The sequence below is a fragment of the Thamnophis sirtalis genome, unplaced genomic scaffold (genome assembly GCF_051295495.1).
Source record: "Thamnophis sirtalis isolate CommonGarterSnake01/CBP01778 unplaced genomic scaffold, rThaSir2_p1.2 scaffold_1, whole genome shotgun sequence".
Lineage (NCBI taxonomy): Eukaryota > Metazoa > Chordata > Lepidosauria > Squamata > Natricidae > Thamnophis > Thamnophis sirtalis.
Window position 1 is genome coordinate 59,718,538 of NW_028261381.1, and position 27,365 is coordinate 59,745,902.

Below are 27,365 nucleotides of genomic sequence, written 5' to 3' on the forward strand. Positions count from 1 at the left end.
ACTCATTTCTTTCATCAAACTTTGATGGCAGAATTCATGTGAAAATTAATGTTTCTGTAGGTTCTTCCCCAATAAACACATATTTGCATGGCTTTTCCCCTAATGTGGGTATTTTGAACTGGATAATTCAATCACAAATTTTGGAGAAGTGCTAAAAAAAAAGAAGGGTCATTATCTTTCAGTTGGCACACCAAAACATTTTAGGTCAGCTAATAATAAATGTAAAGTCAACCATGGTTTGTTGGTTTCACCATGTTCACTACCATAATGTCATAGAGACTTTAATTTCCAGAAGCCATCAGAATATGATTACAGTAGTTTGGAGATTGCCAAGCTTTTTTTGTTTGTTTGTTTGTTTCCCAATCCTTTTGATCCTGGTTTGAAATTATAATGGAATGTGAGAATGACCTTGGAAGATGGAAGGAAGGGAAAGATGCTGCCTGGGGAGCAATCTGATAAAAGGGATAGGAGCCCAAGAATGAGTAATGGGCAGAGAAAGTCTTAGAAAGGCTCTTCCCTAATTTAACAAGCAGTAAAAGAAAAAAGATGGTGGGAGATTTATATTTTCAGGCTTGCAAGATTGATGTCAACCTCTTAAGTAGACCAGACAGAAAACATGACCAGATAAACTAAATGTATTTTATTGCAAGAGGACATTAACAGAATATAGCAGGTCTGAAAATATAAATCTCCTTCTTGTCTCTTTTTATGACCTGATAAGTTAGGGTGGTTCCTTTCTAAGTTTTTCCTTCTGCCTGGTTACTCATTGCTGGGTTTCCCTCCTTTTATTTGATCATCCCCTAGGTAGCATCTCTTCCTCCCTTCCCTGGTCTTCCAAGGTCATTTCCTCATTCCATTACAAATAAACATTTGAGAACTGATCCAGGCAATCTTGATTGCTTGCAGAGCTTTGCTTCTCTCTTCGCTTCCTTCCAACTCTTCCACACATCCAGCAACCCAAGCAAGGGGAGCAGGAGTGAAACTGATCAGAGTTAATTAGCTATAAACGAACTTTTAGTTTCCTTCTGGGTGTTTTCACAGCTCATCAATTTCCAAGACAGCAGCTTCCTCAAAATGGAAATTTCCTGTCCATGGAAATGGCAATGATATATTAAGATTTTGTCCAATAGTGAGTCCTTGGTAACAATCTTGTCTAATCACCTGGGGATATCTTAAGTCAAAACCAGGACTCCATCTTCATCTAGTAACTTCATCAGTACAGTATTTTGTCAAAGGAGCACATTATTTTCTATTAGTTGATTGAAAAGTAGAGAAAGCAAAGGAGAATCGGCATTAGTTCTAAGTAAAAATGTAACTTCCTTCTCAGAAAAGCAATTACTAATCTTAGACCCAAAGTTGCTTTTTTCAAGACGCAACTGGACTTTCTGGTTTTTCTTTGAAGACATTTTGCTTCTCATCCAAGAAGCTTCTTCAGCTCAGAGCTGAAGAATTGGATTGGAACTGCCAAATTGCAGGCAGCTGGCAGTCAAGGGAAGTAACCTGCAGTACTGTACTCTAACCACTGTGCCACCTCGGCTGTAGAGGGGGAGATGAGTGTTGATTGACTCTGAACATGAAAACTTCTGTCATGACATCTCTGAAGATTTTAGCAAATTACTATCCCATAAGCTTTGGGATTTGTTTCTTTAACATTGAAACAATGAGGTTGTTTGAAATAAATAATTGAATTTCTTGCTCTAAATGTATTGTACGAAAACTGAGTAATCAAGGAAGTAAATGCCATGAAATGCAATATATAATTCATCTCACTTTTCCATGTATTATTGCTGCATTCCACTTTAGTAAAAGGCTCCTGTTCCTCTCTCTGCCTCTCAGTCATAGTGTTCACCTTTCATTCCTCTTTTCTGTTCCTCTAGCTTGCTAATTCAGTCTGAATAACCTCTGGCCATAATCACCTGATAAATATAGTGGCAAACCTAGATTACAATGCTAGGACCATTTCCAGAATTTAGAGCAGAGGCAAGTGCTGGCTGTAGCTTGCAGAACAACCTCTTTGGATGACAAAGACAAAGACTACACAATGTAATTAATGGCTAAAAATGAATGGGATACACCTAGAGGAGGCAGCTCTCTATGATTACCCAATTAGGAGGCAAAAAGTAGCTCAAGAGAAGTGGAGCTGCTGCCTTGGCTGTAGTCTTAAAAGACTGTAAGTTTACAGTAAATAAAATTGATCATGGCTTCATAGTTAACATTAACTTTTTAGAATGTAGTCCAATGAATCATATGTAAACAGTGGAGCCTGTTTCTTCATTTCAGGGTCTGAAAAAAATTATAGCCTTTCTTTTGCAGATACTGTGCACTGTCTAGCTGTCAAAAAGATGCATACAGGAAAATTTGCACAATCAATGTACATAAATCTACCCACGCCTTCCTTGGCAACTGAAGCCACTTCTTTTATTATTCAAAATAGCAACTGGAATCAGACATGTTCGTTTCCTAGCAAACATTGATTTCTCCATTCTGAGAAACGGTTTGGGATTTTGGAACCTAGGCTCCAAAAGCTGGTTTTTCCTGAATTACAGAATGCTCACAAATTCATTTTCACTGAGTCGTCACTAATGGAGAAGGAAGAACACCTTAAAATGTACAAACTCTAGCAGACCTGTGGCATTTTGACTCCTTGCGGTTTCATGGGATTTCAGATAAAGACCGCCAACCTCTTGAAAAATGTTTGTAACATCACATTAAGTAGTTTTATCATGAGGTCCTGCAGACATACTGTATTTCTGGTTACAGGTGTCCACAGGTGCACCCCAAGGTTCTGATGACCTCAAATTTGAGGGAATACAATACCTGTTTACGGAATGTATTTCATTATTCAATGAGTGAATACAGTTATTTTTATTTACTACTTTAATTACTAAGGATGAAAGAAGAAGATGTTGTGGGCGGGAAAAAAATCAAAGGACACGATAAGGTAATAAATCCATAGGATAGTATATGTAATGTACTTGGTAACTAATTTGTAGCTGTGAAAAAGTTATAAATGGGTTTTTGTCCTGGACCAGGGGTGTCATGTTGCCTTCACGTGACGTATTGTGACTTTTATCCCTTCGCTAAAACAGGGTGAGTGTGACCAGCACGTGACACATCTGGCCCACGGGCTGCAGGTTTGACACCCCTGTCCTGGACCAGTTCCCTTTCTCATCTAACCACTCTACTGGAAATATTATTTGCTTAATGACAGTCCACCATACCTTGGAATGCAGTTTGCTGATGTCATGCCTCCTCTCTGACAGATTAAGAAGCTGAGAGAAGAGAAATATACAAGATTAGAAGATTTAGCTTGTGTGCTTTACCTTGGGCTTTGTACAGAATGGTGGAAAACACCCAGACAACAAAAATACATCGTTTCAGGTCAGTGAAATACCTACACACAAAATTTTGTCTTTCCAAATTTTCAAAAACTTCAAATATGGATTTTTAAGTTTTTCATTACTGACATCACCAAGCAGTCTAATTATATTGCATGCAGCTCATTGAAATGAAAACTGAAAAGAAACTATGACAGACAATGTTTTTGTTTTGTTTTGTTTTTAGGATCTTGGCCCTGTTAAGAGTTACTTCATAATAAAACATACTTTTCAGAATTGATAATAAAGGTGAATGGATGAATTGGCAAAGGGATGCCATATCACAAAATAACAATTCATGCAATAAGGATAATTAGAAAAAAAATAAGTTCTGGAAAAAAATTCAGGTCAGTATCCATAAGATATTACAACTCTTTTTGGAGTAAACCACCAAGACAGAATTCCAGAAAACATTCCCTTCTTGGAAAGTTTTTTAAAGCAAGTTATGAAATTGAGTCACAGCCTTCCAAAGTTCTTACCAAGTAACTGTCCCCATGCTTGGATTTAAGCATTTGAGCCACCTCCTTCAGGTTGCTGCAAAAGGTTTGTTCTTCTGACAAACTTGCAAAGTTGACAGCAATTATCCGTTCTGTGACATATACCAGGTCTAGTTCACAAGTGTCTTCCATGGCCTGGTTTAGGCTCAAGTTCCTAGGCCAAAGAAAAACAACTCAATAATCAACAGTTGAGATATAAGATGTTAAGTTGTGAAGGATCTGCCTTTGTACACATCAGCAAGCACTTTTTTACTTTATTGTGTTGTCAATTCTAAAGTGTGTTCTTGGAGTGTTAACAAGTTGGCTTCTCAGATTCTGTTCTCAACATTTTTTTTCCACGAAAACGTTTAATTAAATTTCCTTGTATGTACGTTTTTGAATCTGAATTGGGGAAACAGCATACTCCTTTCAAAATTACACTTTTCTGCAAGATGGTATTTGTAGCTTCCTTTTTTAATTAAAATGCTGGTAAATATAGATCACTTTTCCATAAAGAAGTATGGCTGGGATTAAATAGGATATGAAACCAAGGGATTCCCAGAGATCACTGCAGAAGGGAAAATTCATCTCCAGATAATCATTTCAAGAAGTCCTAAGGCATTATAGGATGAGGAGAAGGCGACAAGGAAAAATGAGGAGGGTGTGCAGAGTATATTGCCTTGAATTCCTGATGGTAGATCAGAATACAAATCTAACATGAATACATCAAAATTAAGCAATTTGTACAAATGGGTAGGAAAGAACTAAATGTTCAGTAAACGCAACGAATAGTCTACTAGCACTTATAAAACTATTGTGAGACAAATGTTGCTGAATTAGAGACTCTCTATGAAGTAGAATAACATCTACATCCATGTTCCTGAACCTCAGCTAGTTTAAGATGTGGATTTCAGCTCCCAAGATCCCCCAACCAGAATTATTCATTCAACAATTGTGGGAGGTGAAGGCCACACATCTCAAAGTTGCTGAGGTTGAGAAACACAGATCTATACTAATGGTTCTGTGTAAGTATAAAATTCATGGAAGACAAAACTTTTGGGTTCTACAACACATCATGTTCCTCCAGAGTTGAAAGTAGTGAATAGTACAGAATAGTAATTTCTGGAATTAGAACTGTTGATGCTATAATGTTCATGTCCTCCTGTGGGTTTCCTGAAGACATTGGTTGACCATTGAGTGCAGCTTCACAGTCTAATCTGGTCTCTCTTTCTTTTGTTTTCCATATCAATTTACAACAAGGTTGAAACATAAATGGTACTAATATCACAGTGGTTGGAGCTCCATAGATAAGATACTTTGTACAAAAATCTTGTCAACTCTTGAGGTTTACCTTGAAGGTTTACGTTGTGCCTGCATAATTTGAGGGGATCTTGAAAATACCTAAGGTAGAAAAATTGAGAGGGAGATAAAGAGGAAAATGTCATATTTGTCCATCACAGATTGACACAATTAGCAGAAAAACTGAAGAAACCGAGCCTCTGCTGATTTTCAAAACCCCATATGAATAGCAAAGATAACATCTGATGTGTGTTGGGATAGGAGGGGTTGTGAATTTGTGGTGGATCATAAAAAGTACTATAAATCTCCCACTTTGAAAAACATCCCATATTCCCTGGTTGGAGAATTTATTTTTAAAGTGCTGTTTTCTCATTTCTCTGCAGTTACACAATTGCATAGTGTTGCATTTCATAACATATTGAAGATACTCATTAAAGATAACACAGGAGAAAAATCAGAGAAGTGGAGAAAATAAAATCCAGAGCAAGTCCCAATTTGATGTTCCCATCTGTATCAAAATTCGAGTAGAAGATATTAAATATATTGGGGGGAGGGGTGTTTCAGTAAGATGCTTACACTTAATTACAGATCTTTTCTGACAGTGTCCCTAGAAAAGTGGAGGGAATATGTAGGCATGAAAAAGAAAACTATGCTATCTGATAGTAGCATAATCTCTTAGCAACATTTGTGAACAAGGAATGGAGATAAATCCAGTTTTTAAAAAGACTTGGAAACTTTATAAGTTGCAATCTTAAACTACACGGAACAAAGCAGACCTTTACAGTTAGTGTTCCTCTGAAGAATTCAACCTCCGGTAGCATTTAGAGATTAGAAGCGGGGGAGGAGGATTGAATGAAATCTGGCTTCTAGATTTAATTCTAGAATAAACCAGCAAGTACTGCAGATTCAGAGAAGGCAATTTCACAGAATCCTTTAGATCTCTCCTGGAGAAACATGATCTTACTAAGCACCAGTAGAATGTATTATAATACATAACAAGATCTCTTCATGTCCCTAGAACTGTACTCTGCTTTGCCTTATCCAAAACTTTCCCAGAACAAAATATCAGGAGGAAATGTCTACATTGCTGGAGCAGGAGGTGTCTATTTATACATTGTTCCCATTCTTCCCCCCACTCCCCAAATTCCTTGTGTGCTTATTTTATTCAGTGACTTCATAACCCCAGCAGGAAGACTAAGTGGGGGTTCGAATTAAAGAAATACATGAGGTTGTGTGAGAGTGTGGGTGTGGGGGGTGTATACATATGTGGGGTTAATTTATATCATTAAAACCAATCATTTTCTTTCAAATACTAGCTGAATTATAAGTAATCATATAAAGCAGTGAAGACAAAGAAGCATGATATATAGAAAATACAATAAATTAAAAATATCAAGTTAACTTTATCCAGTGATTCATACTTTTAAAACTATCAATCTATACATTTTAGAATTTCAAATGGGTTTATTCTTTCTGAACCTTTATAGTTGTGATAAACCAAAATTAATTCCCATGATGGATTCCCAAATACAATTCATGGTTAGGTACCTATACTATTTTTCTTACAAGATGTTACATTTTCATTAGAGAGATATGGATGAGTTTGTCCCATTCCATCAGAATAACAGAGTTGGAAGAGACTTTAGAGGTCTTCTAGTCCAACCTCCTAGTGAAGCATTCTGGACAAATGGCTGTTCCACTTCTTCTTAAAAACCTCTAGTGATGCACACAAGACAAAATTATTTCATGGGCTGGGTCCATTTCACATTAAAATTCTAAAGCTGAGTTAACCACACCCAATTGGGATATTTACACAGCTGTTCCCAAGGAAACGATCTAGATGTTGGCTTCACTCAAGAGTGGGCAACATTCACAGGGACACGTGCTGCAATTTAGCATCCTAATTTGCAAGGGTCACAGGAGGCCATCCCATTTAGCCTGATATTTTTTGGATTTAGCAAGTAGCTAACAAGTTCAGAAGCAGGAAGCCTTCCAGAAAAAAAACAATTTCTATTCCCATTTCCATCTTCACCTGCCTATAAAGGACAAAAATATGCATCAATCAGATTTACACATGTTGCCAGGCAATTTCAACAACATGATCTTGGGCATTATGGAGATGAAACTCAAAACTTGGGAGACTATACCCAATCTCATAGACTGTCTTGCTCTAGCTTCACTTGATGGCCTTGCTAAGATAAAAGACTGCCTAACTGCATAACACGAACTGCAAACTACCCAACCCTATTATTTTCTCCTAGTCTAGCATGTTGTGTGAATCAGGAAGGACACCAAATAGTGTTGATATCAAATACAGGTTTTTATGCTCTTCTCCTTGGGAACCCCAGACTGGATTGTCATTTGCTACATAATGAGTTTTTAGCAATATTGCAAAAGCTATGCATATTCATTTCAAGAATGACTCTATCCCAGAGCTTTGAAACATAGAATGAGAATCAAACACATATAAAGCAGCAGGATTACACAGTCTACTTTTCTGAAAAGTAGAAAATATTATTAAAACTCTTGAACTATTGCATTTGGAGAATGGCCGCACCAAACCTAGAAAATCCAATACTGCCAATATTATCAGGTCCATCTTTTCTTGTTTTACCAAGGTACCTCTGTGCACTTCCAGTGTATCTGATGGTTCATAAGGGGACAGTGAATTAAGGTGAAGATTATTTTATTTTACTATTTTATTCTAGGGCCACCCATCTTTACTAGGTAATTCTGGGCAGTTTACAATTCTAAAATATTAAAACTGTTGTCTTTTATAAATAGACAAAAGCTCGCAAAAGTGATCAGAATAAACAATACTTCATACATCTGGTCTATTTTAGAACAAGATGAAAGTACTGTGTTACAGAACTTTAGAATTCAATGAAAATTTTGGAAGCATTTTAATTTAAAGTAAATGTAATGCAGATGGCTCAGAGTGATACTATGCACCTTCTTTCACTTTCTAATACGAAGTTAAGCATTCTCTTTTATATATGTTATGAATAGTTTTTTTCCATACATGTGCAGATGGATGCACAAATTCTTTAAATGAACATGCATAGACATGGATGTGAAATATTATCACATACATGCAAAATGCACATTTACATTTTTTTCTGCGGAAGTTAGTGCTTTACAAATAGAAAACAACGTTCTTTCTCCAATGAAACAATATTACCTGGCTTGTATTAATGCATAGACATTAACTACCTTTTCCACAACCTGTAGATTTGGAAAGGGATCTGATTTTAAAAACATGCTGGCTAAATTACAACACACAAACCTTGGTTAGCCCTTTTCCAAAACCAGTCTGCATAGATTGCAATCAACATACATTATGAACCCACAAGATGTAACCAAGCCAAAAATTTTATGAACATACCTATCTATAATCAGATCAATAGGCCGGGCAATCTTCCCCACATTTCCTATAATTATCCTAAAATCCTAAACTCTGATCCAAAAATTCTATCCTGCCAACCGAGGACCAAACAGGAATGCATATTCCTTTTGGTAGATAGTCAATATTATTTCCCACTTACCCTCAGAGAGTAGCACAGAGTACAATTTGGCATCTCCTTGCCACATATACCTCCCCCCCACCCCATATCTGGCCTTAAACTAAGACTTACCTTAGGCAGAGATAGGGTTTTCCTAAGCCAGTTTGAAGCCAAGGTACCCATCTTTCTGAAAACTCCATCCAAAACAATCCTTTTCTTTGATACCAAAAATCAGTCCGAACAAGTACGCAGTAATAATACAAGCAGAGTATTTTATTAAGCAGCAACATAAGCCTGGCATACAGCAGGCATCATGTTTGTGACAGATAGAGCCTCTGATGTAACGGCTTTGGTCCCTGGGTCTCGCAGGGCAGCATCCTAATTGTAAATAGCTCCCTTGTTATTACTTCCAGTGGAAATGAAGCCCTACCCTTCCTGAAACTCCCTCTAACATATGTGCACGCACACATACACACACCACGAGAAATAGTCAGGCAGATATCAGCTGATGGGAATAACAGCTTCTAGGCAAATTAAGAGGTCAGAAGAGATCCTATCCAGAACTTAGGTCCAGGCAGAAAGATTAGAGGGACTAACTAATCTTTCGAAAGGCTGGGATTGCTCGCAACATCACTTCCCTCTTTGTTGAAAAGAAAACTTGTGCTAATCAACAAAAGCCACAAAATAAGCCAATGAGACGCCAACGCTAATTGTATAAAATAGGGCTGGGCCACATGCAGCTTCCAAACCACATTCATTGTGGTGCAACAGATAAATCATTGATCAAGTAGCTACAATTTCAAAAACAGAAATAACAGGGTAAATCCTCAAGAATAAGCTCATGTTATATAAAATAGAGGTGAGTGAAGAATCCTCCAGGCCCTTTTTGTCCGTTCCTGCTCCCACAAACCTGGAAAACTGAAATGTTGTGGAAGGAGTTTTGTTTAAAAATAACGACACCCCTCCCCCCAAAAAACTATTTTCTTTTAAAATGATTAATGCATATTTATTCTTCTTACCCTAGGTAAAGTCTATAGAGATTCTCAGTCATCCAGGTCATGGTTGTCTTAAAGGTGCTTTTTCAAGAGGCAACTGGACTTTTTTCCCCCTTTTCTTTGAAGATGTTTCGCTTCTCATCCAAGAAGCTTTTTAGATGAGAAGCAAAAGGTCTTCAAAGAAAAGGAAAAACAGAAAGCCCAATTGCCTCTTGAAAAAAACATCTTTGGGACTAGTAGGTAAAGGTAAATGTTTCTCCTGTGCATTTGTTTCCAACTCTAGGGGGTACTGCTCATCTCTGTTTCTTAGCCAAGGGAGCCAACTTTGCCCAAAGACATTTCTGAGATCATGTGGCCAGCATGACTATATGCCGAGTCGCATGGAACAGTTTACCTTCCCACCAAAGTGGTACCACTCTAAGTTGTTGCATTTGCATGCTTTCAAAATGCTAGGTTGGCAGGAGGTGGGGTAAGTAACAGAAGCTCACCCCATCACAAGGCGCTCAGGTCTCCAACCCAAACTGCTGAGCTGACAAGCTCAGTGTCTTTAACCATTAAGCCATCACACCCCTATGTTCATATTCTACTGTTCTTTATTCTTCCAAATATATTTCCTATTAGCTTGCATTAGGAAGACTTATATCTACAGTTGCAAAGTGAGGACAAGCAGCATGGATGCAAAAATAAGATGCTCTTTGCAGATAGGACCTCCTATGTTCATCAAACAAGAAAAAAATATTCAGCTTGTTTATGGCTGAGTATTTGGCCAGACAGGGGTGGGGGCACTGCTCTAGAGGTTGGTGGATGTGTCTTCCTTAAGCATCACAGAACAGAAGCATTACAGAGGAGTAAGTTGTAAAAATGAGAGACCGCCTCCTGCCGATTACCTCCCATAGACCGATTAGATCTCACAGGTTAGGTCTTCTCCAGATCCCATCTGCCAGCCAATGTCGGCTGGCGACTCCCCGGGGGAGGGCCTTCTCTGTCGCAGCTCCAGCCCCCTGGAACGACCTCCCCTTGGAGATCCGGACCCTTACTACCCTCCCGGCCTTCCGTAAAGCCGTTAAGTCCTGCCTGCTCCAGCAGGCCGGGGGGCTTTCGAAATATCCAGCCCCACAGAAACTGTGACTGTTGTGTATTTTAAAGTGTTGTTTTGTTTATTTATCCTCTTCCCTTGTTTATTGTAAGCCACCCGGAGTCCTTCGGGAGTGGGCGGCATACAAGACCAATAAACTCAAACTCAAAATGTAGCCAGCAAATTTAATTATTGTTCAACTAAATTATATACAGGACTTAGGACCACAATTGAGCCCCAAATTTATGTTGCCGAGCAAGACATTTGTTAAGTGAATTTTGCCCCATTTTATGACCTTCCTTGCTAGAGTTGTTAAGTGAATAATGGCAGTTGTTAAGTTAGTTACACTGTTATTAAGTGAATCTGGCTTCCCCATTGACTTTGCTTGTCAGAAGTTTGCAAAAGGTGATCACATGATCCCGGGAATACTGCAACTGTCATAAATGTGAGTCAGTTGCCAACCATCTAAATTTTGATCATGTGACCATGGGGATACTGCAACAGTTGTAAGTCTGAAAAATAGTCAAAAGTCACTTTTTACAGTGATGTTGTAACTTTGAACTGTCACTAAATGAATCATTTTAAGTCAAGAACTATCTGTATTCACATTTAAAAGACTGAACATAACAATTCGTACTATGAGTAAATCCAATTTTATAATTAAGCAGTTGCTATCCTTTCCCCTTGTCACCACTATTGGAGTTAGTTGCATTTGGCTAACTGGGGAAGAGATCAGAGAAGAAGACATATTATGGTCCTCTAGTAACACATACAACCCAGTATTTAATTTCATCTAGGACCAAAGCAACAGATTTCCCTCCAGGACTTCTTTACTGTCCTTGTAATTCATCCATGGTTACTTATTCCTGTAAATACACAGGCAGCTACTGAGCAATCTTTGGCAATGATTGATTTCAAACAGATGTGCCTTTATTACAACATCATTTTGAATAGTGAACCACCTTAGAAAATCAACAAGCAAAATATACATTGGAAACATATAAAGTATACATAGGTACCCCAGAAGTGATCCTTCTACAACAGCATTCACTAATAATTGTTTTAATACAATTATTATTTTTGGAATTCTGGTATTCATTTTTTAAAGGCAGTCTATTAGTATTGCACCTGCTTAGTCTCTCTAGGTGATATAGTATTCCATACAGGAATTTTGGAGAAACTAAACAGAGCATCTGCAATTCCTTCAACAAACACTAAGGTTTTGTGTTGGTCGTAGTGGGAAGAGTCTCACTTCTTGTCAATGCAGGAAACTAGCTGGAAAATAGAATTAGAATTCTTTCTAGTGGCCAAGGGCCCTTTTTTTGAGAAAAAGGAGATGAGTAAAATATTGATGCAGGTTAGTAAATTCTGAGGTCTGATTTATGACAGAAATAGTATCATAATTAAGGGTGAGATCTTAAGTATGCTTAATCCATTTGAAGGGTAATGAGATTCACGTTCTGATTTTGCCTCTGTGTTATACTGTTTTGATTAACTTAGATTTTACTATTAAGCATGATGTCTCATCTCATGGCCAAAAGCATGATATAATTAATGAAAGACCATGCAAGCAATGGAAGTTGTAGAATTATCTGCCTGAGTATCAGGCTAAACTGGCTTGCCTTGGCTATGTTGAACTTTCACTTCAAAGTAATGGAGATAAAATATGCTGTATTTCATTGGATCAATGGTACTTTTTTTCTGCTGACAGGTGACTGAGCTCAATTCTTCATAGTTCTGCCATCCCTAGTCAACACTTAATCAAAATTCCTTAGTTGCACCAGAGAAGAGGGAAAGGCAGTCTCCTTTTATCAGGTTCTTACAAGATGTTTCCTAGACTGAAGCCACTACAATTGCAGGTAAATATGGGTAGTCCAAAGCTTTTTTTTTTTCTGAGAAAATAATTCACCTCTGGTGCTTTCCTTACAAGGAAACCCTAACATGCTGCCTTAGAACCCATGAACCCATGATCTCAACCAACTATATAAAACCAGAAACAGATGAGACCCTGTTGTTAATCAGGCAAATGAACAACATGAACTATCACATGTCAAATTAGAACAGTGCTCTTCAAAGATGTTGCTAATAGGCAGGAGATGCTGATGACAACAAACATACCAAGGGGCTTCTGTTGATGTTTATAGGTTACATATCTAAGATATATATATAAGAGTCAGCACCAGAGAATTCTTATTTTCCAGAGCACACAGAAGCCCTGCTCAGTTCACACCCACATGATTTCATTTTAGCTTCTTCAATTGTTAAATATTTGGATAGGTTGCCAAGAAAAGAAAAAAGGAATCTCATGAGCTGTAGCAGCCAACTCATCTCCTCCTTCCCCAAGCAATGCAATCAAAGGTCCTGTGATACCAAGACAACTGCAAATGATTAGATATGCTTATCCGGAGTGGCAAAAACATAACATCCCACAAGAACAGACAGCAGTAATGCAAGAGCTCTGCTAACCTAACCCACCAATCTGGGCAGCCTTTAGGTGAAGATCTAAGTCACAACCCTCCTGGAAAGCTGCTAAAATCCGGCTCCCCCACCACCACCACCTCCCAAGCATTATAGTCAGAATGTTATGGGACACAATACAGGTAACTATCAGTTAACTATGAATAGTGGAACCAGAATTTCCACTGCTAAGCAATGCAGTCATAAAGTTGAGATGTCACATGATGACATCACTTAGCAACAGCAATCCCTGCATTCCAACATCACTGCTGTTAAGTAAGGATCGTGGATCATTAAGCAAATCCCAGGCAGCTTGCAATAAACCCAGTAGGCAGGTAAGGCACGGCAGGACTGGGCAGGGGAAGACGGACTAGAGCAGAGGTTCCCAACCTTTTCTACACCCCACACCCCTAGAATGCTTCTGATATATTTCCGTACCCCTTACAAAAGTACATAATTATATGTATATCATTATGCATACACACATAGAATTTTGAAACTTCTAAACCCACGTTTTTGCATCCCCTAGAATATTGTTGCGCACCCCCAGTTGGGAACTCCTGGACTAGAGGGACTTGCAACCTTCTCAGCTAGTGTCCCAATTGACTTTGCTTGTAAGAATCTGACAGGGGAGATTGCAAATGGGGATCCTGTGGGGATCTTGGCGGTTGCCAAACCCACAGTGCACAATCACATGACTGCAGGAGTGCTGGGGCAACCAGATCTTCAAGGTTATAAGTCTCCTTTTCAGCATTGTCATAACTTTAAACGGTTGCTGAACAAATAGTTGAATAGCTAGGGCTACCTGTATACATGTCTTTATTTTTATCACATTCATATATAGTGCCCCGGTTGTCTTTTCTTATATCAGAGTACTTTAAATTCTTTATGGGGTGGAGGGTTTTTTTAAATATTGTTTCGTATGGAATACTCACTGTCCAGGATTATGTATTTACAATAAGCAGTTGTATAAATTGTCTACATAAATGAATAATTTTTCTCAGGAAAATGGATGGCTCTTCTCCCAGAGAATGCCTTTTCCTACTCTAGTCCTTAAAGAAGGGCATTGGGCTTAAGGCAAGATGTTTTTCATTTCTTCTCAAAGAAAAACAGTTTTGTTTCCAGACACTCCTTGACTCTCAAGAAATTTCCATCCTCTCAGAATGGGTCCAGATGTTACATTTCAAAAGACCGAGCCTTTTCTCTTTTCATACTTCCTTCTTTAGAGCAGGAAATCACAGATTGTACTGGCTAATTCTGTAACTAGAAAAAAATGTTTCTTGCGCTTATCTAGTTATAAAAGATACCTTGGTGAATTTCCATTCCCTACCAGTTATTACAGCTACATCCAACTAGACCACCCAGAGGAGCTTTTAGCTAGCTGCTAAGTGCCTAGGGAACAATTTTTCATTGTATTTTGACAATGACTTTATCAAGGTCGATATTTCTCAAATGTAGAATGAAAAAAATGTGGTTGCTAAAAAGTTGAGAATGACTTCACTGTATGTAATCAATAATGAAAAAATATCACTTTCACAATCCTGAAGTGAATAATATTATCAAGCAAAAAATAATAATCAACAACAATTCAGTACTATTGCAATATCAGCTGTGAGAGGCATCTAGTGCTAGTGGACAACCACTTAAATATGACCCAGCAGTGTGCTGCAGCTACCAAAAAAAAGCCAATGCATTCCTAGGCTGCATCAGCAGAAAGTTGCATCAAGATCATGAGAAGTGATAATACTCTTTTATATCCCACTGGTAAGACCCTATTAGAAATATTGCATCCAGTTTTGGTTTCCGTGATACAAAAAGATGCTAAGACTCTAGAAAAAAGTACAGAGAAGATCAACGATGATGATTAGGGGATTGGAGAAAGTAAGAATTGGGTATGTCTAGTCTAATGAAGAGAAGGACTAGGGATGACATGATAGCAATCTTCCAATATTTAGGGGCTGTCACAAAGAAGAGGGTGTTAACCGATTCTCCAAAGCACTTGAAGGCAGGACAAGAAGTAACAGACAGAAACTTATCAAGGAAAGATCCAATCTAGAATTAAGCAGAAATTTCCTGACCATGGGAAAATTAATCAATAGAATGGTTTGCCTCCAGAAGTTGTGGGTCCTCCATCACTGAATGTTTTTAGGAAGAAATTGGACAACCATTTGTCCAGAATGGTGAACGGTCTCCTGCTTGAGAATGGAGTTGGACTAGAAAACCTCCAAGGCCGCTTCCAACTCTGTTATTGTTATTAACAGCTTTCTTTTCTTGTAGTAACAGAGTGAATGTAGGCTTCATGTAAGATCTAGGGTCAGTGTATTTAACTTCTGGTTTCTTTGTAAGTGTTTTGTGTGGCTCTCCATACTGAATTCCTTACATTTCTTCCCAAATCAGTGAATATTATGTTTGGAATATGCGAGGATGAATTTATTGCACTGTCATTGGAAAAACAATGTTGCATTTTCTATTTAGAACTTGATGTTACAATTCTAGTCTATTTCAATGAAGATTTATGGTACATTCACTAAATAAATTAGGACTGTTCATGTTCCAAAATAATTCGGGAAAAATGCCTTGCATCTTGCATAAACTTGAGCTCAGCACCTCTCTGCACTTCATAAAAGCAGCCCATAATTTTTCAAGTTTCTGTGCCAACCTAAAAAAAAAAAAGGGTTGTGTCTGAAAGCCTGAAAAAATAGCCTGCTTTAATGAAGAACAGAGAAGTGAAGGGCTCTGGTTTATGCAAGATCCAAGACACTATTTTCCAAATCATTTTGGGGGAAAATGAGAAACACAAAATTCAAGATGGCTCTTCCGAACATAACTGTTAATAAACTCAGCTTGCAATGGTTTTAAGCAAGGTTATATATACTGAATCTTGAGTACAGTTAGGAGAGGCTGGAGCTGGGTTTAAATTGTGTTAGTTGGGTTTCCCTTGCATTCTTCCCAGACTAGGAACAGCTCCCTTGGGAATTATGTTTATTATCCCCCAATTTCTCCATCTTTAGGAAAGAAGGCAAAATCTTTCCCTTCAACTTGAACTTATAGACTAAATGAAATATTATTTCATTTGGGCTAATTAAATCAATTAATGCATCAAATTAATCATGATTTTTAGCTGCTGTTTTAATCAGATTGTAACTATTCTATGTTTTGCTTTTGCTTTTTAAATCTATTTCCCTCTTCCATTTCCTAAGAGTGGAAAAGCAAGGCAGAGTACAGTGAAAATGTAAATAAATTAAGATGGATTCAATTAAGCTGACTTTAATGCAATGTTTGAAAAACCATTTCCTAAGTCATATCACTTGCCATTTCCTAAGTCATATAATTTGCAAATTGCTTAGCACTAAATGTTTCACTCCTGATGCTAGAGCAAAGAGCTGCACTATTGTTGACAGGCCTTAGGGACAGTCTCCAGCACCACCGCTCAGTTCAGTTGGAAAATAAGTTGTAGTTTTGTTGCTAAATGGGTTAGAAACATGATAACACAAAGGAAAGGCTGAAATAGCTGTATGAACCAGGGATTTGGGCAGTTCTCATAGCCAGAAAGACTAATGTGGTTGCAGAAAATTAGTTGGGGAGCTATTTGACATGGAACAGAAGAAATGTAGCGTCAGTCACAGCAAACTCTAAAAGAGAGAAACTTACCGGGGTATCTACATGCTTTGCAGGGCTCTCTTCGGTGGATGGCTGCACAGAGAAGAAAAAACAAAGAAAGCATGAAAGCCAAGTTCAAATGTAAAACTTCCTTACATGTTTATAAAACAAACTTTTCAAGTTCCCATACAACTTTCCTACATCCCTCTTCCCTCCTGTAGCTGTGCAAGGAGATTCAAAAGGTCAGGAATCCCTGGAAGCTGGCCAAGCTCCCCAGTTAATGACAAAAGTTCAAATTTTAAAGGATAGAGAGGAAGTTAATGTTGAGTGCAATATAAATCATCCAAACCACTTTTAAACATGTTATGAGGTCAAAAGGGGCCTTACTGTATAACTGCATTAAAGGGTTTTGTTACAATTTTAACTCTGCACTTTCTGGCTAGTCCATTTTCTGCCATTTCTTTCAAAGTTCAACCTCACTTAGTTGCCCTCAACAACTCCCTCCCATAGTCCTTCTGCTTTGGTTCCTTCATCCCCGGGAGATACCACACTTCCAAATTCTCTACCATGCTCTTTTTCTCTCTACAGTACCACTTCTCTTTCTGCTCCAATTTTGCCAGCAATTCCTTATCTCTTGTATTTTATAACAAAAGTCCCCATATCTTGCCAACCCCAACCTGCCTTCCATTGAGGACCTGTACCCTGCACGAGTCAAAAGAGGGCTATGAAAATATTTACATATACTGCAAATATTATATTATAACCCCTCGCATCCTGGACATAAATTGTTTCAACTCCTACTCTCAAAACGACGCTATAGAGCACTGCCCACCAAGGCAACTAGACACAAGGACCGAACACCATCACACTGCTAAATAAATAATTCCCTCAACACTGTCAAACTATTTACTAAGTCTGCATTTCTATTAATCTTCTCATTGTTCCTATCACCCATCTCTTCCCACTGATGACTGCAGGACTGTACCTTTGTTGCTTGTATTCTTATGATTTATATTGATATTGATTGTTTCCTGATGGCTTATTTGTACCCTAAGACTATCATTAAGTGTTGTACCTTATGATTCTTGACGAATGTATCTTGTCTTTTTATTTACACTGAGAGCATATGCATCAAAGACAAATTCCTTGTGCGTCCAATCACACTTGGCCAATAAAGAATTCTATTCTATTCTATTCTACTCTATTCTATTTCTGCCTTTGCATTTTTTCTGCATTCCACAGAATGCAGAAGTCTCTGCATTAAAGTCTCATGTGGCATCTATCTAAAAAAAGGGCAGTTTCATTGGCATGAACAGAGGGATGAATTATTCTCTCCAGTACATGACCCTCACTTGAATCCTCATCTTCAAATCTCCACTTTGCTTGGCTAATATCTTTATGAGGTGGGATCAAAGTGGATCTCTCATTGACATGTTTATTTTTTAAGGTTATAAAACAATTCAGCTGGTTAGGCTCTTAGTTTCTTCAGTCCTTCCTTTGAGGAAGTGCAAGCCATTAAATTTGTTTGAAGGTTCTGGTGGTTTCCTGCAGTTGGCTTTGGCAGCAAAAAAAGTTTCAAATCCCAAGCCAGAGGCTTAGCAGAATTGGTTAAAATACCCATAATTCTGTTTTTTTTTAATGGCATATAGCTGATATCCTAGAAAACTGGAAGAGTTTGTTTCCAAAAGCCCCCCATCATTGATTACAACTCTACCCACATGGGTATTTTTAAACAGCCGGATGGCTGAGCTCAGACTATTATGTTTGCAGATAGAATGCATGGTAAAGTGGGATAACAGCACAGCAAGCCCAGCTTTTGCCGTTTCTGCAACACTGTTTGTCCTGAAATGCTGTGGCAGTACAGTATCATAAGCCCTATTTCCAGGAGCAAGAGCATGCTTCTCCTTTTATGGGTAAAACATGACACACAGCATTCAGTTTGCTTTCGGGTTCAGTCCTAAGCTTATCCAGTTAAAAACAACTCGGGGTTAATATTGAGAACTTAGAAAACTACTGCTAGGTCAGAACAGACAGTACAAAGCTGGAGGGAATATCTGGTTTTGCAACTATTGAAAAATTTACTTCAAAACAACTTAATTCCTTATCTTCACCCATGCCAGTCAAAGTTTGTAACAGCCTGACACAACTGTGAGGGGGTTCAATAAGGGGGTTCCCTGAGTTAGAAAACCAGACATGTTGTCTACAATAGCATCCATTTACAAATAAGAAAAACCATCAATAAAATCCATATTTTTATGCAATGGGATGGGATGGGATGGGGTAGGGTGGGGTGGAGTGAGATGGAATAGAATAGAATAGAATAGAATATTTTGCCAACTGCAATTAGACACACAAGGAAATTGTTTCCACTGTAAAAAGCTCTCAATGTACATGCAAACCAACAGAGTAATAATAATTATAACAATGATATCAGTAAGAAGGGGTAGTAGAGAAGATGAGAAGGATAATAATAATAATAATAATAACAACAACAACAACAACAACTCCGCCGTTGCCGGTCCCAAGCCCGGATGAGAAAGGAGGAAGGTTGGGGTCAGGTTGGCATCTGGTCCCGTAAAAAAAAACCTGCCAACCCATACAATATGGTGAAAAAAACAAATAAGAATTCCATACCGCATCGGTCGTCGCGCGGGTTAACAAGGGCCACGGCGGATGTTGGGGTCCCTGGACATCCGTCGACAAGTGGGCTACAAGTGGACCAGCCAACAAAACGACAAAAATATAGTGCAGATGAAAACCGTGCCATAATGGCCTGTTACTACAACTCAGAGCCAGAAAAAAGAGGCTATTTAAAGCGAATGTATGAATTATGGAAACAACAATATCCAGATTCAAATGTTAGTGAACAACGACTAGCAGATCAAAGGCGATTTATTATATGGAATAAAGTGTTTAGTGAAGTTGAACATGAGGAAATTCAGGCAAATTGCAAAACCCCAAAAACAATATCACAAGCGGAAATAACTGATATTCAAGACACAACTAAAGACATTATAATAGAACTCCCAGAAGAAGCTCTCGGGGAGGAAATAACATCACCACCACTAGAACCAGTTATCACTGAACCAACTGATGAACTAACTCAAAAACAAAAAGAATTGAAGGATAAGATCATGGAGCATTTTCTGCTTAATGAGGAAAGGCAACATTTACCATCACTAAAAAATGTGCCTAAGAAAATTTTGGCCCCTATCATGAAAATGGTTAATGCAGTGTTTTCAACAATTGAACCGGGATCCATCTTGGAAACAAACTAGTTAATGTACAGCGCAGCTGTAATAGTCACTAATGAACTAGGCATTAAAATTAAAGTACCTAGTCACACAACAGAAAAAGCATCAAAGCCAAAGTGGAAAATCCGTTTAGAACAAAAAATCAAAAAATTAAGGGCAGATGCTAGTAACTTAAAGAACATGCATGAGCAACGGCTTAAAAACAACAAAATCATAGATCGGCTAATCAGAAGATATAGATTGGATACAAGAAATATCAATGAAGCTGTAGAGATTGTAAAACAGCAGATAACAGCAACAGCTAGAAAATTGAAAGATATGAGGCACAAATCATCCAATATAAACAAAATCAGCAATTTCGATCAGACCAATGGCGTTTTTATCAAAGTCTTAATGTGAATGGTGACACCAAAAGTGAAAAACCAGAAAAACAGGCCACAGTTGAATTCTGGAAAGAATTGTGGGGAAATGCAAAGGACTACAACAAGGAAGCAAAGTGGATACATGACTTTGAGAAAAGCATTGGCAACAAACAAATGCAAGTATTAGAAATAACAACTGAGATGGTCAAAAATCGAGTTAAAAAGGTAAAGAATTGGACATCACCTGGAAAGGACCAATTACATGGTTTCTGGCTCAAATATCTGACCAGTTTACATGCAATATTGGCCAGGCAACTGAATGAAATTTTACAAAAGGGCCAAATTGATGAATGGTTGACAACTGGAAAAACATACTTGATTCAGAAAGATGCAACTAAAGGAACAACACCTGAAAACTACAGACCAATAACATGCTTGCCAACAACCTTCAAATTACTCACAGGCATTATTGCAGATAACATGATGGATTATTTGGAAACAAACAACATCTTGCCAGTAGAGCAAAAAGGCAACAAAAGAAGGAGCAGGGGCACAAAAGATCAGCTTCTAATTGATAAAATGATATTAGAAAATTGTAAGAACAGAAAGACGAACTTGAATATGGTCTGGATTGATTACAAAAAGGCATTTGACTCACTGCCACATAGTTGGATCATAAAATGCTTAGAAACAACTGGCATTAGCAAAAATATTACATCCTTTACTGAAAAGGCGATGAAACAATGGAGAACTGAGTTGGCAGTAGGGAATGAGATCTATGGAATGGTTAATATGAAGCGAGGAATTTTCCAGGGTGATTCACTTTCCCCTCTTCTCTTCATCATCGCAATGATCCCACTATCAGTAATCTTAAAAAAAATGAAATTAGGCTACCAAACAGCCAAAGAAGCTGAAAAAATTTCACATTTACTATATATGGATGATTTGAAACTCTATGGAAAATCAGAAATTGTTTTTTTTCTGATAGTCCTAACTATCTGTTGGAGTCTGTACCTGTCCTGTTTAGTTGCTGTACCAAACCAGATAGTTATAGAAGTACAAATGACAGAGTCAATAATTCCTTCTGTAGAACTTTATTAATAACTCCTGGGGCAGCTTGAATTTCTTCAGTTGATGAAAGAATAACATACTTTGTTGTGCCTTTTTAAATGATGGTTCTAATGTTAGGAGTCCATTTCAAGTCCTGGGCGATTATAGAACTCAAAAACCTGAAAGATTCTCCTGCTGATACTGTGTTGTTGGTTATAATAAAAGGTGGTAGAACATGAGGACTCTCTAAAATCCAAAATCATATTGCAAATGATGACAAGAGACCTGGGAAAAGTGGGATGAACACAAATGGGAAAAGCCTGTTTGAAAATATTGCCCAAATGTTTTTGGACTGACTATACCAAATGCTCTCTGTTTTTTCAGACTGCCTGATTACCCCAAGTTCTCCCTCAATATGAGTATTATTTACAAAGCTCATACATATGACATCCTTAAACAGATAATTTAAAGTTGCTACAGGCAAGAACAGCCTTCTATAATAACACAATTGTGGGTACTATTCCTTGACCAAGTCATGTCATGTTATCTTAACTCTGAAAAGATGGTTAATCTGAGGTTCTCCCTCTCTCCACCCTACAAGCAGAGAAAGGGTAACAAGAAGGGCTTTACAAAAAACATAGAAGCATTCCTTCTATTATGAGAATTTCTCTTTATCTCCTGCAACTTTTCTGTTGTAAATTGAAATAGTCTTCCATATTCTGGGTTGTTTTTTACTCACCAGATTAATCCCAGTTATGTGGGTTATGAGGATGGGGACATTTGTTTATTCACTTTTTTACTTTATGTGCATGCCACCCAATTTGAAAAGTTTCTGCAAAACTATTTCCATGGGCAGCTGAAATGCATGACAAGAAATTTAGAAAGATGCCTTGCCAGAACTTTGATACATTCTAGCCTAATGCTCTCAGCACTACCATGAATGGTACTTCAGGGTTTCAGTTTGAAGTATCTCTCAGTTTTTAGTTAGAAAGATCAGGAACCGAATTTAGAAAAATAATAAAAAGGGAAAAAAATAAAGAAGACACTTCTTTATATTTTATTAACCTTTCTTTCTCTTTCTTTCTTTCTTTCTTTCTTTCTTTCTTTCTTTCTTTCTTTCACTTTTAGCTTTCTCTTTGGGTTTTTTCTTTTTATTAGCTTGTATTAGTTTTTAATCTTCTTTCAAAAATATAATAAAATTATTCAAAAAGAAGAAATTGAATTTAAGACTTCTTGCAATGTTTTTGTTTTAAGATGGAACTATAGCAGTCTGGCAGCTTCTTTTCAGATATTAGAACAACACTTAAGACTATTTTATTTGGATGTAGCTTTATTATTGGCTAACTAAATCATTTCTCTTACTCTTTCATCTGTCCTTTAATTTCATTGTAATATTACTCAGATATTGTTTCTCTAGGAAGTTTATGAGATGAGATTGCCTTTTTTTAACAATGCAGTTATAGCAGTCAAAGCATGAGTAATATTAGAATTAGTACCTAAAATCTACTTTATTAAAAACCATCTTGACAGCTAATTACAAAACCATTATTTTAACAAAACAAATCAGTAAGTAAATAAATACAATTTTTTTCCTTTCAGTTGCTTCTGCTTGGTTCTTCGCCCAGAATGTTGTTAAATGTTCCATGCATAATGCAATTAGCCACCTGAAGTTTGATGATGCAAAGTTGCATGCAGTCCTAGCTCATCCAAACTACTTCTAAAAACTGGTTCCTCTTTGCTGAATTGATACAAATAACAAAAGCAACTTAGGCTCACTGGTATTGAAGGGACTTGCACTTCTCCAAGCCAGCAATCATAAAATATCAACCATGCCTAAAGTTATTTGGAGGCTTTCAATGGCCCAGTGTTTTCTGTGGTTTATGTGCTGTGCTGTCAGAGTCTTAGTTAAAATGGAAATACTAAAAATAAAGCTTTACACATTAAATTCTGCAACCGTTCCAGGTTCCACTTAGTGTTATAAATTTCATGTTGTGTGCGTACATTAAGGCCTCTTTGTAATATTTTCCTCATAGCTAATTTATCAAACTTTTAATTGTTATTTTTTAAGCAAGTCCATTCTTTCTTAGTTCAGTTATTGCTTCCCCATACCATACATCTTGTGCACGCTGCTACAGCTACTGTAAATCATGCCTTAAATTCCCCAGAATTAGTCCTAAATCCATTGGCTTCTGCTAGTAAGAAAGAGGATTGAGTCAGTGTTTATCATTCTTGTTCAGTTCAAGTTCATTATTTGCAGCCTCAGTACCTTCCTGTTCTTTCTCTTCAAAGTTCAGAACAATGCATCACAAAATGAAGATGCATCCATAGCAGGGAAGAATAGATGGAATCAACTCAATATCCTGCAAATTCCTGCCAGGCTCTCCATATCTCAACTCCAGCCAATAAAATTTAGACATGCAAGTCCAAAGGAATGTTCCGAACGGAACACTCCTGTTGCTATTAGACAAAGGCCATGAGGCAGTTATTCTGTCTTTCCTCTCTTGAACAGATTTTCTGGGAAAGAAAAAAAAGGGAGGGGGAAATGAACAGGAAAATAAGAAGGCTAGAAATAGCAGATAACACTGTCTGCACTACTAAAAATGAATATATGTAGCACAGCTCTATAACCTAATCAAGGAACCAGTAAGGAGATAAACACCAATCAAGCAGAAATCAATACTCTAATCGAGGAACTGCCAAAGGGAAAAAACTGTATCCTCATCAACACTGGCAAGGCAAGTTACTATATAGAAATAGGGAACAAACCCCACACCCACTAGCACTGATGATATTACCTAGTCATATAATGGAATGTTTTGCAAGCAAATAGCCAAGCTCAGAGAGTACAAAGGACTCCACTGTCTGCATGGCCAATAAATTTCATAAATAATTGCAAGGCAAGTTGTCTACACCCATGACATTAGTACTGATCCAGCATGTATGCTGCCTATTCTGCCTCCCAGCCATTAAGTTGCTCTGCTTCATGCATATATATTGCATACTTTACACTAAAAGCAATAACCATGATTGCATCTGTTGAGGACATTGCCTGGCTATAAAACCATAAAAATATAAAACCGTTTGATAATTTTATTAGCTCTCCTTCTATTGGTTGTCTTGAATGTATTACAATGTTTCCTGCTTGCTTTCATTGTCCTGAGATTAGCAGGTGTGAAGATGATTTCACAGATCAATTCAAAACACCTTGTATGGACTGTAGGAACACTATCATGTAAGTATACCTAAAAGCATCTTCAGACAAGGAAAATGTAATGACCTGTCTTGGCTTACAATTATTCATAATACAATTTACATTCTTTTTAATCTGTTATTGGCCCTTTGTTTCTCCCTGTAAGTCACAGATTAATTCTGTGAACAGAATGTGAACATTTCAACCCCCATGCATTTAAAAATATACAAGACAAATTCAGGAGGAGACATTGATCCCATAGGACCATCGCTTTCATCTCCAACATGGAGTTTTCAGGTAAATTATAAACAGGTAAAAATCCAACAACAGGGGGCAGGGATCTGTGCAAATACTGCAGGATGGGAAGAAAAGAAAGGAGATATCTATTTCAGGGGAATAGTCTTTACTAAGGGAATCATGGTTCCTAAACATTAGGAATTTGGTGCAGGGGGTGTTTTTAGGAAGAGCACTCCCTTACTTAGGTTGGGAAGCAGAGTTAGACTCTGTTCATGTCAAGGAACTCTCAACATGACAACATTCTGTCTATATTATTAGAGCACGACTGTTACTCTTGGACCTGGGACAGATCTCCAGAGGGAGTTCTCCAGGAGAACTTCTAATATCTCGCAGCTTCCTTGTCAAACCCACAATAACGGTTCCAGAGTGACTAGAGAATGTGCCTTCTACAGATAAACTTACATGTCACACTGGAAAGCATTCTCAAGGACCCACATCTGGCATGTTTAATATTTAAATATGCCAATATGTTTATAAAGATTAATCTTGTACTGCGATAATAAGCAAGTCGGTTATGGAAATAGCCTTACAGGGCATCTTGCCAAGAGAAGCTTGAAACCCTCATGCATCCTAAATAACAGTCAAATTTTGGGGAGAAATGTTGAATTTGGAGGAACACTGAATTTATCCGGGGCTGCGGCAGATTTTCCATAAGCATCAGAAGACATGTTCCATACAATAACTTGCCTAATTCTCTTTCTGCATGTAAACAGTGATATCCTCCAAAACACTCTCAATACAGTGTCCCAAATTAGATGCTTCTGGCAAAGAATAACAACATATTTGGAAGACTTCCATATAGTCACCAAAAATGGAGACACACTTATCTCAAGTTGCGAGATTAGAACATTAAAAGTTGGGTTTTGCCTTTTGTACCTGTTCTGTTTATTGATATAATTGTAAGATAAAGCAATACTTTGTACTGCTAAATGGAGTTTCTGAGATAGACACCTCTTTTTTTTTATTATCTACTCCAATAATGAAAGATACATGGCCCCTGAATAAAGCCATTCCATTTTGCTGCTATGCAATTATCAGGGTAGTAACAAATAAATATGTTAAGAGAAAGCACACTACATCTTTGATTCAGTGCAGCAGATTCTGATTCACAGTTGCTCTCTTTTAACAGCAAATGCCTGCTTCTTCAGCTGCCATATGAAGTTGTGGTCAACATGCTCCCTGGGTCCTTACACTGGATTTTAGGCTGAGATGCAGGTTCATCTTGTAATACAGACAGAGCAACCCACAGGACATGAGCTGCCACTCCCTTTCTGTTTCTGGAAAGATATGGGGCAAATGAGGAATTGTGTCACCTAGAGGTGACACATGGACCAACCATTGAAGACACCTGTTCCCCCACTGTATCCTCAAGCATCCTAAGACTGCTTCAGATTTCTCATCCCTTTTGCAAAACTAAAACACCAACTAAGTATCTTGCAGCAACTTGAATCTCTCAACTGCACAGAGCGGAATCCCTCAAAAGATGATGATATTCCTCCAGAAAGCTTCTACCTGCACTCGTCAGTTTCCTGAAAAACTTCCCTGGATAACCACAATAATAAAAGCAAAGTTGTTTTGTTGTTGTTGTTGTTGACTGGCAATCCAGGATCTACTCAATTATGTGCAGAATGATCTAACACACATTGCTTAAGCAAACCTACATTAGCATCCAATTTGTCATTCCTGTGATTTCCAGATGCTACTACATGGTGAAAATTCTTCCCACTTCATGAAAGGCTGTGCTTATTTTAAGCGCAAGCCTCAGAAAATGTTCATACCCTGAACAGAGAATATTAGTAATCCCAATCAAGGAAATGCTTAATCTTCAGGTTTCTTCTAAAAGTGGCTTTTCTATTATATAACTGGTAAGGGGGCTGACCCAAGGATACATCCCACCCAGCCCCATTCCCTGGGTGATACAAGGACAGCATTTTCACTGCTAAACTCTGCTTTAGTCAGAGTTGGCAGAACCAGACTGGGGTCTAAAATATGATTGGCCCAGGAAGTGGGTGGTTAAAATATGCAAGAGTTCCCAAGCAATTTGAAGCTTTTGCTAAGAGAGACCCCACCCTCCCAGACTCAGTGGAATATAGTCAGCCAAAAGAATCTGCCTTTGAAAGCTGGACGCTTCCCATATGAAAATGAAGCAAAAAAAATTAAAAACCCATTGCATTATTATTGTTAAATTAAACATAGTGAAATGCAATGTAAAAATAATAGAAGGGCAACATTGCAATCGAGCACCAATTTCCTTGGTGCAGGGGATCCAATGTGTATACCAGCAACCTTCAATGAAAGAGATCATTCCAAGGGGATTGTCCAAACCTACCACACCACTGAAAAATGCAGGAAAACCCAAAGTGGATGACAAGCAAGAAGCAAACATGAGCCCTTGGGATACAGTTTGCCCAGAACTATATAGAAAAATTA

General features: G+C 37.8%; 1 protein-coding gene across 14 annotated transcripts in view; it reads right to left on the reverse strand.

Annotated features, from left to right (window-relative positions):
- Positions 1-27,365, reverse strand: part of TNS1 (tensin 1) — a 461,144-nt gene that overhangs the window by 132,233 nt on the left and 301,546 nt on the right. For all 14 annotated transcript variants that reach the window (XM_087712547.1, XM_087712575.1, XM_087712556.1 and 11 more), the window contains 4 exons: positions 16,834-16,875; positions 5,205-5,254; positions 3,857-4,028; positions 3,222-3,272 (listed from right to left, as the gene is read on the reverse strand). In XM_087712547.1, the coding sequence (XP_087568673.1) occupies positions 3,222-3,272; positions 3,857-4,028; positions 5,205-5,254; positions 16,834-16,875 (315 nt within the window). The remainder of the gene's footprint in view (positions 1-3,221; positions 3,273-3,856; positions 4,029-5,204; positions 5,255-16,833; positions 16,876-27,365) is intronic.